General features: G+C 39.7%; 1 protein-coding gene across 1 annotated transcript in view; it reads right to left on the reverse strand.

Annotated features, from left to right (window-relative positions):
• Positions 1 to 15,281, reverse strand: part of nup37 (nucleoporin 37) — a 143,091-nt gene that overhangs the window by 83,966 nt on the left and 43,844 nt on the right. The window contains 2 exon segments of the mRNA XM_028816513.2: positions 8,629 to 8,701; positions 8,779 to 8,903. Coding sequence (XP_028672346.1) covers positions 8,629 to 8,701; positions 8,779 to 8,903 — 198 coding nt within the window.

The following is a 15,281-nucleotide window of genomic DNA, read 5'->3' on the forward strand; positions in this document are numbered from 1 at the left end:
TAAACAATCATTATTTATATTTCTGAAAGCATTCTTTGTTTACAGCATTTTTTCACACCTGCCTAAAACTTTTGTACAGTACTGTACATCAGAGGTGAACAACTTGAGTCACATGAGTTGACTTGAGTTGGACTTCAGTCTTAATTTTTCTGACTTGTGATTTGCTTGACAATAAAAAACAAACAAAAAAAAACTGACAAGTTGCCGCTTGACTCATGCTCTTGCGCCAGAATTATTATTTTAAAAATTTCAATCCTTTAATTCACATTCTGATAATATATTCTAAGTACGCTATACCTGCATAAGTCATCATGACTAATCAGAATACTGAAGGGCAATAGCAATGGAGAGATTGGCACCAGAGATTATTAAATCTGATTTTTTAAAATTTATTGCACACTACAAAGAATGGATTATGCTTGCTAGAGTGTTGACCCCAACAGCTATGACAGATGTATCACGATTCCAAATAATGTAACATTTCAGCCATGGAACGTGCCTCTTCTGCAGTTCTCTAACCCCAATCCCAAATCTCCCTTACAAAATTTGGGTCACCCACTCTCTATACAGGGTGTAAGCAAAATGTGTCATCTACTAATTTTCCCCATCTCCGTAAACTGCTAATTCAGGTAATGATCTGACCTGCCTAAAAAAAACCATAAAAGGATCCTGCATACAATAAGTGATGTCCCTTAAGTGCTATGCAAGGCTACTGGTGTTTACGTATGTGCGGGATATTTTAAGGGGTTTTCATCTTTAATGATGTGCAGCAAGCAAGTCTTGAACTCTGAAAACTATTTCAGAAAACAGTTAAGGTTTTTCTCTATAGCATGTAGTGCAAAGAAAAAAAATAAACAGCCCCGGGCATGTCGCCCAAGCATAAGAAGGCATGTATATGCACATACACGTCCATATACACAAAACTGAATAAAACATGTAAGCAAAACAAAAAGTAAGCAAGAGGCTCAAACTGTACACAGATTGTGCACAAGGTGGAATCAACCTTTAAATCCCACATTGTTGCTCCATTTAAACACATATCTGCATTAAAACAAAGAAAACTAAATATATATATGAATGTGCTTCTGTCTCTGGTTTACTTGTAGATTTCAATTACACTATTAATAAATTACTTCTCTGCTTGACCTCATAATATAAAATAACAGATGCTCAATGCTATCAAAGTGCATGAATGAAAGCAACAGGTTCATGAAATAATGAAGTTTAATTTTTTTTGTTTTTTTAAGTAAGAACTTGCCCATCTACAATGTCACTTGTAATATAAAAAAAAAACAGTTCAAATTGAGTCTGCAACTTATTATTATTATTCAGGGTATTGCTATCATTAAGCATGCTGCTGTGGGTGAAAACACATCACATTCATATAGTAAAAATCAGAGAGGTAGACAAACATACAGTTAGGTCCATAAATATTTGGACAGAGACAACTTTTTTCTAATTTTGGTTCTGTACATTACCACAATGAATTTTAAATGAAACAACTCAGATGCAGTTGAAGTGCAGACTTTCAGCTTTATTTCAGTGGGGTGAACAAAACGATTGCATAAAAATGTGAGGCAACTAAAGAATTTTTTTAACACAATCCCTTCATTTCAGGGGCTCAAAAGTAATTGGACAATTGACTCAAAGGCTATTTCATGGGCAGGTGTGGACAAGTCCGTTGTTATGTCATTATCAATTAAGCAGATCAAAGGCCTGGAGTTGATTTGAGGTGTGGTGCTTGCATGTGGAAGATTCTGCTGTGGACAGACAACATGCGGTCAAAGGAGCTCTCCATGCTGATGAAAGAAGCCATCCTTAAGCTGTGAAAACAGAAAAAACCCATCCGAGAAATTGCTACAATATTACGAGTGGCAAAATCTGCAGTTTGGTACTTCATCATTTCCATGGTGAAGAGAAACCCCTTCACAACAGCCAACCAAGTGAACAACACTCTCTAGGGGGTAGGTGTTAGTGCTGGGCAGTATACCGGTTCATACCGAAAACCGTTTATTTTTTTTATGATACGGATTTTTTTTATACCGCAACACCAGTTTAAATTGCCTAAACAACGTTCGTAACGTGGCGCAGTGAATAACTGTTCAAGTGGGGACCTTTTTCACTGCTACACCGCTAAACGCTGATTTGTTGCACGGGGCTCTTTTTCACTGCTAAATAGATAGTGGTAGTGTAGGTATTGCGTGGTTAAAATGGACAGAGAACATTCCGAAACTGAAGCTGACGATAAAGTTGAACATGAAGACACAGAAGAACTTTTGCCAAAAAAAAAAAAAAGGAGTCACATCCGTTGCCTGGAGATACTTTGGTTTTAAAAGGTCGGATGTGGACCATTATGTTCAAATGTATAAATACTGTTTCTATACTACTGGATAATACTGCAAGCCAAGTTGTACTTGTTTTATTTGTTTTCAATACAGTGTAATGTACCTGGGTACTGTGTAATAGTGTGATGACATGCCGACTTTATTCTCGACATTTCCACTTTAATCTCGACGCTTATGACGAGAATAAATTCGACATGTTGACTTTATTCTCGACATTTCTACTTTATTCTCGCTGTTTATGTCAAGATTAAAGTCGACATGTTGACTTTATTCTCGTAATTTGTCATTAAAGTAGAACATAGTAAACTAAACTTCATCTTAAAATGAATACAGTAATCCCTCCTCCATCGCGGGGGTTGCGTTCCAGAGCCACCCGCGAAATAAGAAAATCCGCGAAGTAGAAACCATATGTTTATATGGTTATTTTTATATTGTCATGCTTGGGTCACAGATTTGCGCAGAAACACAGGAGGTTGTAGAGAGACAGGAACGTTATTCAAACACTGCAAACAAACATTTGTCTCTTTTTCAAAAGTTTAAACTGTGCTCCATGACAAGACAGAGATGACAGTTCTGTCTCACAATTAAAAGAATGCAAACATACCTTCCTTTTCAAAGGAGTGCGCGTCAGGAGCACTGAATGTCAGAAAGTGAGAGAAAACCAAACAAATCAATAGGGCTGTTTTGCTTTTAAGTATGCCAAGCACCGCCGGTACAAAGTTGTTGAAGGCGGCAGCTCACACCCCCTCCGTCAGGAGCAGGGAGAGAGAGAGACAGAGACAGAGGAAAACAAACAGTGAAAAATCAATACGTGCCCTTTGAGCTTTTAAGTATGCGAAGCACAGTGCAGCATGTCGCTTCACGAAGCTGCTGCACACAGAAGGTAGCAACTCTTTCAGCATTTTTAGACGAGCGTCCGTATCGTCTAGGTGTGCGAACAGCCCCCCTGCTCACACCCCCTAAGTCAGGATCAGAGAAAGTCAGCGCAAGAGAGAGAGAGAGAGAGAGAGAGAGAGAAACAAAAGTAAGTTGGGTAGCTTCTCGGCCATCTGCCAATAGCGTCCCTTGTATGAAATCAACTGGGCAAACCAACTGAGGAAGCATGTACCAGAAATTAAAAGACCCATTGTCCTCAGAAATCCGCGAAGCAGCAAAAAATCCGCGATATATATTTAAATATGCTTACATATAAAATCCGCGATAGAGTGAAGCCGCGAAAGGCGAAGCGCGATATAGCGAGGGATCACTGTATTTAATTTACTAGATTTTCTCAAACCCCATCATAAGTTATATAGCACATTAAATGCTTTGTGTTAAGTGTTCCCCGAGCTTCTTAAACGGACTTCATCTTGCACTAAGAGGAGGCGCCGGCAGCGATCGCCACACAGAATACATTCGCTTCATGATATTCCTGCTCTCTGAACATTTAGAATGCTAAGATAAATACTTGATATAATTTTCATGGTGAAATGCATTAAAGCATGCATTAATCATGTGGGGGCACAGCAGCGTGGAGGTTGCACTGCTGCCTCGCAGCAAGGGTGTCTCGGATGTACCCTGCCTTGCATTTGCATGTTTTTCTGGTGGGTTTACTCAGCGTGCTTCGGTTTCCTTTCAAAGTCATGTAGGATGTGGGGTTTTGTTATGCTATATTGACCCTGCTAGTGTATGTTTTGCTCGTATTCACCCTGCGATGTGCTGGTGACTCGTTCAGGGATGGGCGCAACCCTGAATGGATGGCATAATTAAACATGTATAACGAAGATATTTTTAAAGTTCTAAACACTCCATGGGCTAAGTTTATAACTAGTTTTAATTTCACAAAGACGTTTATCGTGTGGTGATTGGTCATGTGGAGAAAGAAAAAGGAAGGATAGGAACTGGGGTTTTGGTACGTCAGATAGAGACAGCACGCGTGCAATAAAGAAAGCCCACTCAGAAGAACATGCATTGAATTCTGTGTTCATGTCTCCGACCACCAGATCACAAATCCAACATTTACACAATATTTAAGTTAAACCTGTGCGATACCCATTCATACATCCAGTTTTTTGGAGCCTCGTCACACCTGCCATAAAGTTCTCTACACTGAACATACACCTGGGGACCCCTTACTGCGAGGGAGCAGCACTACCGCCTCACTACCGTGCATGTTTAATACCTGCTTTAATGCATTTCATCATGAAAATGATATCAAATATTTATATTAGCATTCTAAATTTTCAGAAAGCAGGAATATCATGAAGTGAATGGATTCTGTGCAGTGATCGCCGTGTCCTCTTAGTGCAGAGGAAGTCAGTTTAAGAAGCGTAACGATTAACAACTGGGTCAGGGAACACTTAACACAAAGCATTTAATGTGCTGCATTAACTTATGATGGGGTTTGGCAAAATCTAGTAAATTAAACATTGATTTTAGGAAGAAGTTTAGTTTACGACATTCTACTTTAATTATGAAGTAAACTATGAGAATAAAGTGGAAATATCGACTTTAATCTCGACATAAACGGTGAGAATAAAGTGGAAATGTTGACTTTATTCTCAACATATAGTTTGTTTTTTTCTTCCCTGTGTCCATATTTTATTTTTCTTCACCATGGCCCTAATACGATTCCGTAGGGCTATACCACAAATAGCATTATAAGTGCAAGTTGCAGTTTTATTATTTATGCATATAGCTTAGCTTGAAGCAAGGTCCATATTAATGCAGTTTGACTAAATGATTGTTCAGTTGGTAAAGATGTCATCACCAAGTTGCACTTGTTTTACTTTATTTTAATTTGGTGAATACTGTGTAATGCACCTGGGCTTGAAGCCTTGAAGTAATAGTGCAACTATCAGTAATAATACTATTATTTATTTTATTGTTAGTTTAAATATTATGCAGTTTAATGATGGTAAAGTTGTTTAAAAAGTCACTTGAACGTGTCAGTGGACAGAGATTGTTAACATTAACAGAAAGTGTAGTTGGTTTACAAAAAATATTTACTATTTATTCCTTTTCTAAGACATGTTCAGTGCAATACAGCTTTTGACAAGCACTTCTGGATATTTTACTAAGTCTAAATGCCTCTTTGCATGGTTGAAAATATGTTGTCAAAATTATAGTTTAAGTTTTTCCAAAATTTGTTCAATAGAAAGGTTCTATATTTTGACTGCATCTGTCATGCAATGTGATTCCTTCTCTTCATTAGTGAAAACTATCACTTTATGGGGCCATGCAAGCCTGTATTAATACTTGTGTGCACATTAAAATGTTTTTTTTGCACAATGTACAATGCTCTTAACAGTGGAATAGGTTATTCTTAGCCAGTAATTGCAGTGGAAAATGTGGTTAACATCCACTCATGCATGGGGAAAAAAATACCGTTGAATACCGTGAAACCAGGATAATTTAGAAAAATACCGTGATACAGTGATCCCTCACTATATCGCGCTTCGCCTTTCGCGGCTTCACTCCATCGCAGATTTTATATGTAAACATATTTAAATATATATCGCAGATTTTTTGCTGGTTCGCGGATTTCTGCGGACAATGGGTCTTTTAATTTCTGGTACATGCTTCCTCAGTTGGTTTGCCCAGTTGATTTCATACAAGGGACGCTATTGGCAGATGGCTGTGAAGCTACCCAACTTACTTTTCTCTCTCTCTTGCGCTGTGATCCTGACGTAGGGGGTGTGAGCAGGGGGGCTGTTCGCACACCTAGACGATACGGACGCTCGTCTAAAAATGCTGAAAGATTATCTTCACGTTGCTATCTTTTGTGCAGCTGCTTCCTGAAACGACATGCTGCAAGGTGCTTCGCATACTTAAAAGCTCGAAGGGCACGTATTGATTTTTGATTGAAAAACAAACTCTGTCTCTCTCTATCTCTCTCTCTCTCTCCCTGCTCCTGACAGAGGGTGTGTGAGCTGCCGCCTTCAACAGCTTTGTGCCGCGGTGCTTCGCATACTTAAAAGCCAAACAGCCCTATTGATTTGTTTGCTTTTCTCTATCTATGTGACATTCTGTGCTCCTGACAAGCACTCCTTTGAAGAGGAAGATATGTTTGCATTCTTTTAATTGTGAGATGGAACTGTCATCTCTGTCTTGTCATGGAGCACAGTTTAAACTTTTGAAAAAGAGACAAATGTTTGTTTGCAGTGTTTGAATAACGTTCCTGTCTCTCTACAACCTCCTGTGTTTCTGCGCAAATCTGTGACCCAAGCATGACAATATAAAAATAACCATATAAACATATGGTTTCTACTTCACGGATTTTCTTATTTCGCGGGTGGCTCTGGAACGCAACCCCCGCGATGGAGGAGGGATTACTGTATAGAATTTTGGTCATACCGTCCCCCCACCCCTAGTAGGCATATCGATATCCAAGTCTACCATAAAGAGAAGACTGCATGAAAGTAAATACAGAGGATGCACTGCATGGTGCAAGCCACTCATAAGACTCAAGAATAGAAAGCCTAGATTGAACTTTGCTAAAGAACATCTAAAAAAGCCAGCACAGTTCTGGAAAAACATTCTGTGGACAGATGAAACCAAGATCAACCTCTACCAGAATGAAGACAAGAAAAAAGTATGGAGAAGGCGTGGAACAGCTCATTATCCAAAGCATACCACATCATCTGTAAAACACGGTGGAGGCAGTGTGATGGCTTGGGAGTGCATGGCTGCCAGTGGCACTGGGTCACTAGTGTTTATTGATGATGTGACACAGGACAGAAGCAGCCGAATGAATTCTGAGGTGTTCAGAGACATACTGTCTGCTCAAATCCAGCTAAATGCAGTCAAACTGATTGGGTGGCGTTTCATGATACAGATTGACAATGACCCAAAACATACAGCCAAAGCAACCCAGGAGTTTATTAAAGCAAGGAAGTGGAAAATTCTTGAATGGCCAAGTCAGTCACCTGATCTTAACCCAACTGAGCATGCATTTCACTTGTTGAAGACTAAACTTCAGACAGAAAGGCCCACAAACAAACAGCAACTGAAAGCCGCTGCAGTAAAGGCCTGGCAGAGCATTAAAAAGTAGGAAACCCAGCATCTGGTGGTGTCCATGAGTTCAAGACTTCAGGCTGTCATTGCCAGCAAAGGGTTTTCAACCAAGTATTAGAAATGAACATTTTATTTCCAGTTATTTGATTTGTCCAATTACTTTTGAGCCTCTGAAATGAGGGGATTGTGTTAAAAAATGCTTTTGTTGCCTCATATTTTTATGCAATCGTTTTGTTCACCCACTGAATTAAAGCTGAAAGTCTGCACTTCAACTGCATCTGAGTTGTTTCATTTAAAATTCATTGTGGTAATGTAGAGAACCAAAATTAGAAAAAAGTTGTCTCTGTCCAAATATTTACGGACCTTACTGTATTTCTTTCAAAAATGGTGGAGTTTCAAAAATGAATTAGACTTTTGTGAAAACAAATAGGAAACATATGTGATAGCTTGTTCTACAGAAATGTAATCAATTCACAAGAACATTCTCATCTTTATTCAGATTGTTTTAAGGGTTCTCTTTTATTTTAGGTCTGGTGCCTTACTGGCTCTGTTTATACCTGTAAGCCTCTCAGGAAGACAACATTTAAAATAAGATTATTTAGACTTTCTGCACTTCACAAGTGTTTATGGCAATAGTGGAAAAATAATTTCATCTTCAAAAACACTGAAATACATTCCTAAATTACAGGTTTCTTTTTCCCAGTGTTCTGTGACGCTGTATATAAAATGCTTCTGAAATTCTTATATCACTCTCACTTGAGTAAGCCTCATAGCCATGAGATTCTACAGACCATGATTATCTCTGCACTATTCAATGAAGAAAACTTGAGCCCAGTGGGAACAACTGACTTTACATGGGGCTAATGAAGAATCACTTTAAAGAATGTTACATGATGGAAAATTCCCTATGCTATGTCCGTACCTCTGTCTCCCCTCAACATGTACCCTAAGTAGCAGATCATGATATTAGCCTAACTGGAGGTTATAAATTGCTTCAGTGTTCCATGAAGGTGTGTGCATGAGTAGGTCTTACAATGGACTGACTTACACCACATCCAAAGTTGGTATTTGTCTTATGCCCAAAGTGCTGGAACAGGCTCTAGTCCAGAAACCCTAGAATAGATGTGAGTGAGTGAATGTCATTTTGATCAAGTTAATTCAATATATAGAATTTTATTTCCATTGTGTGTGGAAGAAAGAAAAATCAATTAAGCATAAGATGATGTGTAAAACAGAAATGAAGAAGGTGCTAACCAACAAAATTGTTTTTACAACACCCATTCATTACCTTGATCTCATGCTTTTCTTGAAGATCAGAAGTAAAAATTCGAATATTTCTATCAGCTGCAGCTGTACAAAACCTGAAAAAAGTTACATATAAAGAAATGATGATCTAAAGTACAAGACTTTGCAAAATTTACGAATGCTAAATATTTACCTTATTCTCCGTGGAATGACATCTAATTTTGATTCAGGACTCCAAGCAATGCAATCCACACGGACTCCTTGATGAAAAATACGGCAAGTTGTAAATTCAACGCCATCCACATCTGCATCCTCTTCCTAAAATATTAATTCCAGAGAAATGTCAATTAACGCTTATAAAAAATATATGTTGTACAGCAGAGCTATTCCGAGTCAAGTCTCAAAAGCACATATTTTTGATTGATTTTGCTATATTCAGGAGTAATCTATATGCAAATAATTATACTTTAATATCAAGTTAAACTGAAAATGAGAAAGGGACTGCAAAATCTACTAGCAGCTCCATACAAAAATTCACGTCAGGTATAAAGCTAATTATTGTCATACTAATATATGTGTGTTGAAGGGTGATGATAGTGTTCTACTAGCTCACAGTTACTAGTTCAATGCTAAAGTCTGCCAGGTCTGCTTTTTTCCTGTGTGTTTTTTCTCTCTAGCTGTTTATGACAGACGGTCATTCAGATATATATTTTTATAGGGATGCTATACATCAAATGTAGATTGGCTTTATTGTGTTTGTATAATTCAGGTCCTTGAACTTCTGTAATTGTAATGGTCTCACATGGCTCTGCCCCGATCTTAGTTTTCTTTATATTAGTTTGTTTATATTTTTCTTTTTTTTTTTTTTGACAATGATTGTGTGGTGATTTTTACAATGATGGTTTTGTCAGGTTCTTTTATTTGATATTTTATTTTATCTTATATTTACTTAACTAGCAAAATACCCGCGCTTCGCAGCGGAGAAGTAGTGTGTTAAAGAGGTTATGAAAAAAAAAGGAAACATTTTACAAATAACGTAACATGATTGTCAATGTAATTGTGTTGTCATTGTTATAACTGTTGCTATCTTTTATATATATATATATATATATATATATATATATATATATATATATATATATATATATATTATATATATAATATACACACACACATAAACATTTATATACATATACATATATGTACATATCTACATATACACATCTACATATATATACACACATACATAAACACACACATAAGACTTACTGAGTGAAACGGGCTTTCATTGACAATCATGTTAACGTTATTTTTAAAATGTTTCCTTTTTTTTTTCATAACCTCTGTAGAAGAAGAATGTTCTCCTCAGCACCATGTATTTTGTGTGTTTAGTAAATTAGAATCTTTATAATAACTATTTTGTAACTTGCCAGTGAGAGACGCTTTGGCTTATGAACTAACAAAAATATGTTATTCCAGGGTTCAGGAGAAATAGTGTCCAGATGAATAAAATGTAAGCTGTTTCTTGTTTTTCCCTTTCTCAGAGTGAATGTTTCAGGGACAAGGTCACAAGGCTGCAGAACTGCACATGTAGTTTATGCAAAGGCGTCTCTCCTGTGCTTAGCTTCCAAAACACAGATAATGCTTAGCTCAACAGACATATTGTTTAACTTTACTGTTTTGATAAGGATGTTCTTTCTGTCTTATTAATCATGAGATGCTGAAGTATAAAAAACCCCTCCTGGCTTTTGATCAGGGTTCAATTGAGCTTTGCGGCAATAAGTTATACTCTTTTGAATCTCTACTTACTGCGACTCCGAATGAATAAATAAAGTGAATTGAGAAAATATTATCTGTCTGCTTTCCAGTGTGCCTTTTTCGTCCACAGTTTTTGGCGCCCGAACGTGGGGCAGGAGATGGGCAGACGACTCCCTGGGCGGGTTCGTCCAAGTGGACCGATTTCCGCGGATTGAGGACCAGCTCCGGTAAAAGTTAGGACTGGCCAACCTCGGGCGTTTTCCTGCGTGGGGAGTTGCTGACCTCCTCCTGACCGAAACGAAAAGCAACTGGATGGGATTTTTCCAGGCAGGCAGAAGGAGTCGTGGTAAGTAGATTCGGGGGATTCCCGTTGGTTTGACTGGTGTGCTGGAAGAAATAGAAGTATACGGGGAAAAGAAAAAAGAAAATAATAATAAAAGAGAATAAAAAATAAAAGCATGCTGAAAGAATAGAGAATCATACCGTATCGACCTAGAAGGGTTTTAGGGATTCATAGAGAGTGACGGCACAGTGTGAATGCTAGTAAGTCATCCCTTAAGAATTCGAGTAGAAAGGACCGAGTGGCACGTTCCTATATTAAGAGGAATAGGGGTGAAAGGGGCAGTTAGAGTACGTGTGAAATTTGGAAGAGGGGAGGTTGATTTCCACTTGTCGACTGGTTGATTCCGGGGACGACAAGTGGGACGAGAAATAATCGGGGATTGAGTTGCTCTCTGTTGAAGGCCTGCCGCTTACTATGGGAAATTATAATGGCACGCCAGTCAAACAGGTCCCCCAGGGTCCTCAAAACTTAATGTTAGAAGGATTATTTTCAGAGAATCACCAGGCTCCTAGTACACCGTCGGGATTGAAAGCGGGTCCCCTAAACAGTTAATAGAGAAGCAGACTGGGTTGGATTTTAAAAGGCATGTAAGAAGTGGAATAAGCAGAGGCGTAACAACCTGCTGGCTGCTGAAGTCAAAACACAAAAAAGACAAGGAAGAATTATTGCTAGCGTTGCAGAAAATGAAGATAGAGACAGCGCCCAAGCCTGAAAGTAAAAGAAAGCAGACCGAAAAGAAAGACCCCCTATACCCCATAATCTGTCCACCCCCTCCTTACCAAAACTCCCCCGCTTCCACCTCCTGCACCCTCTCTTCCAACTGCACCCCTGTTAACAGACGAACCGTCTGGAGCAGGTTTTTACGATGAACAATATCATTATGACCCATCCTCACATATTGACCCTGAGGAAGATAATTCAGATCATTCACAAGGTGCTACTGGATTGTAATGGCAGAAATTAAAAGAGTCATCTGTCTCCCAGCGCATGAGCAGTCCGTGGACTGCAATTTGTGGAGCTGTTACAGCAGCTGGATAACATGTATGAAACAAATGCTGCACAGTGGACACAGGTGCTCCGTCGACAGCTGAGCACCACATGGGCAACTGTAAATCACGGTGATCATACCGGTGTCCCTTGGTGTTGGAATGAAGGTCCTTTCCTCGCCCAGTGAGAGCCTTTGAAAGGAGCCCTGGCAGAAAAATATAAAAAGGGCACAAACTGGTCACTAATTTCAGCCGGCTCACCGATTGCAAGATCTGATGGCTAATCACTCTGGGCTAGACAATACAAACGATAGAACTCGTGCTGCAGTGCCTCCTTTCATCTCGGGACTGAGAAGTGACATTCAAAGCAAAGTCTGCACGTCCTGCAAAAGGCTGGAAGACCGCAACGTTCGAGGAAGACAAGCGTCATGCAGAGCATGCTGACAGTCAGACTAAATTAAAAGAGTCAGAGACACAGACCAAACTTTTGGCTGCACAAATAAATTACTATACTGGAAGAACTGACCTGGCTAGGGGGAGAGGACGTGGGAAATTCTTTGGAGGTCGAGGGCGAGGGCACGGAAGAGGACGCGGGTTCCATTTATCAAACCTTAATAATCCTTTTGCTCAGATGCCTAACTCTTCGGAGCAGATGCCAGCGTCATATGCCTGCCGCTGCTGCGGTGAACTTGGACATTTCAGACGCAACTGCCCACACAAGCACCTCCGTCACCCCCTCTCCCTGAGCCTAATGACATTCCTTGGTCCTAAGAATTATCAGGGACCCCAGCCACTTTTTCCAGTTTCCTTTGCTTACTCGTCATGCTGAAACTGATCTTTTATTGACTTTAATGGCAAAGAAACTGCCTTTGAAATGGACACAGGAGCCACGCGCTGAAGGAGGTTCCTGTGCAATTACAGCTCAGCATTAACAGTTTCATTATTGACTCGTTGCTTTCTGTTAAATCATTTGTGCCCTGTGAAACTGCTGGGATGGGATCTTATGACTTAATTGTCAGTCTCAATTTTCTTTAACTGAACAAGGATTTTTGCTGCTCCATTCCTAAGCTCCTGTGCCACACTTCACACCCCAAGCCCTCTTTTACAGCCTGGACCCTGAACATCTCCCCGCACACCTTCCTCTTGAAAGCCCTTCATTCTTTCCCCTCATGCCTATTTTCCTCACTTACAAGTCCCGGACACCCTGCCTTGTACTGCCCAGTATTTCCCTACTGAAGTGGACACACCTTGGTTAGAATCTTTTCTTTCCTCCAGCACATGCCCTGAAACTTTGCACATTCCATGCATTTTTGTTGTCTACTAAAGCTGTTGCTTCAGTGCACCTCACATATTCACAAAGCGTTTTCTGTTTAGGAGATTCGGTTCCCCATGTTTCCTTAGCACTGTGGTCCCAAGGGAAAAATTGATTATGGAAGGATAGCACACTGAGCCACTGGTGATTTTCTCAAAATCTTCCTTCCGCCCGTACCGTGTCCAGGATCCTCTGTCTCCAGAGGCAGAGGCTGGCATCGCCGCCGTACATTCTGATCTCGTGAGGCGAGGAGCGATTATTCCAATTACATACTCTCCAGTCAACTCCCCCATTTTTTCCTGTAAAAAAGGCTGACGGGTCCTGGTGTTTTATTCCAGACTTATGACGAGTTAACTCTGCGGTTTTTTTCCTAGAACACCTATTGTTCCTAATCCTTCCACTATTCTTTCCACGATGCCCCCGTCCGACCGGTACTTCTCTGTTATTGACCTTGCTAACGCTTTCTTTTCCATTCCCGTGCACCCTGATTCTCAATCCTGGTTTGCTTTTACCTTTCAAAACCGCCGATGGACCTGGACCGTCATGCCTCAGGGATATACTGAAGCCCCTTGTGTTTATGGTTTTGGCCAGAAAAAGATAATAAATTGATACAGTATATAGATAAGAAAAAAGAAAAGAAAAATAAATAAACAACAAGTGCACATGATACTCAGAAAATTGCTATTCTTTTTAGGTGAAAATGGCCATAAAAAAGTGTTGAAGAAAAAAAAAAAAAAAAAAAAAAAAAAAAAAAAAAAAAAAAAAACTGCAGTTACTTCAAGCTATCGTTAAATATTTAGGTCATGACATTTCTTGCGATACAAGAGCTCTCTCTAGCGGCCGTTTAACCATCATTCAAAACCTTCCAAGACCGGTCACAAAACAACAGGTTAAGTCAGCATATTTCTCTGTGGCTGCATAGCTTTGGATGGGAATGTTTTCTTGTTGTGGAGTTGTGCTGTGTGTTTCCCGAGATGGATTATTTTTGTTTACAGTTGGCATTTGGGTCGCCACGGAAATTAGTGTTTCCTTGTTGTCGCTGACCCGGTTCCGCCTCGGACTTTTCCATCATCTGGAGGCTAGCATGTATGGCACCATGGTAGGATGAATTCCTTATTTAAAAGTAGTACCAGCTTGCGGCCTGAGAAGTTGTTTGATTGTAAGTTTTTCAGGAGGAGCACAGCCTTTACAAAATCTAGCTAACACTGCGATCTGGCTGCATGCAGTGATATAGCAGGCTGACAAGGCTCTATGTGATTAAAAAAATAAATAAATTAATAAATAAATAATAATAAAAATGCATTACTCTCACTGACCATATTCTCGTCCATTCACTGTGTTCGTGGACGAAAAAGGGGGGATTAATGAATGCAGTTTTAACGCAACCACATACAGACAAACAAAGTGCTCATGAGCCCCCTAACAGTAAAGGTACCTCACACCGTTCATTCTATTTTAGTAGAGGATTTAAGACCAGCGCTGGCAAACCGATCCAACATCAAAAACTGATTGAATCCCTCTTAATAGCTATAACTAAACCATCAAAGTTAGCGATCGTTAAATGTCAAGCTCACATAGGAAAACAAGATCCTGTCAGCAAAGGAAACGAATTAGCTGATCACTTTGCTAAACAGGCTGCATATAATAACACACCAATTTCTTTATTCCAACAGAGAAATAACCAGGACCCTGATAATCAACTTGTTTCTTTACAGAGTGCAGCCACGGACAGAGAAAAAAAAAAAAATGGTCCAAAGAATGGTCCCTCTCTGATGGAGTCTGGACCCATAGGCAAACTAACAAACCTTTCCTCCCAAAGGCTTTTCTACATATGCAGAGCAGTTCTGCAGATGCTGTGCATTATGTCAAAAGTCTAATGTAGGAAAGGGCACTCAGGTAAGTCCAGGTAAGTCCCGCCGTTACACCTAATCCAATGGGTCCGTTTGAACACCTCCAAATGGATTTCATTGAACTAACTCCGTCTAAAGGTTACCGTTATTGTCTAGTAATTGTTGATGTGTTCTCCCGATGGGTGGAAGCTTTTCCTTCTAAACACGCTGATGCTAAAACTGTAGCTTAAGCTTTAATCAAAGAAATTATTCCTAGGTGGGGCATACCACAGAAATTGCAAACTGATAATGGCACCCTCAAATCTAAATTAGCAAAAATCTGTGAGCAGACAAATTCATCCTGGTCAGACACTTTGCCTCTGGTCTTAATGAGATTGAGGGCAAGAACACACCGGCAATTAGGACTGTCGCCGTTTGAAATTCTGACCGGACACCCATGCCTGTGGG

This window comes from Erpetoichthys calabaricus, chromosome 1 (genome assembly GCF_900747795.2).
Source record: "Erpetoichthys calabaricus chromosome 1, fErpCal1.3, whole genome shotgun sequence".
NCBI classification, from domain to species: domain Eukaryota; kingdom Metazoa; phylum Chordata; class Cladistia; order Polypteriformes; family Polypteridae; genus Erpetoichthys; species Erpetoichthys calabaricus.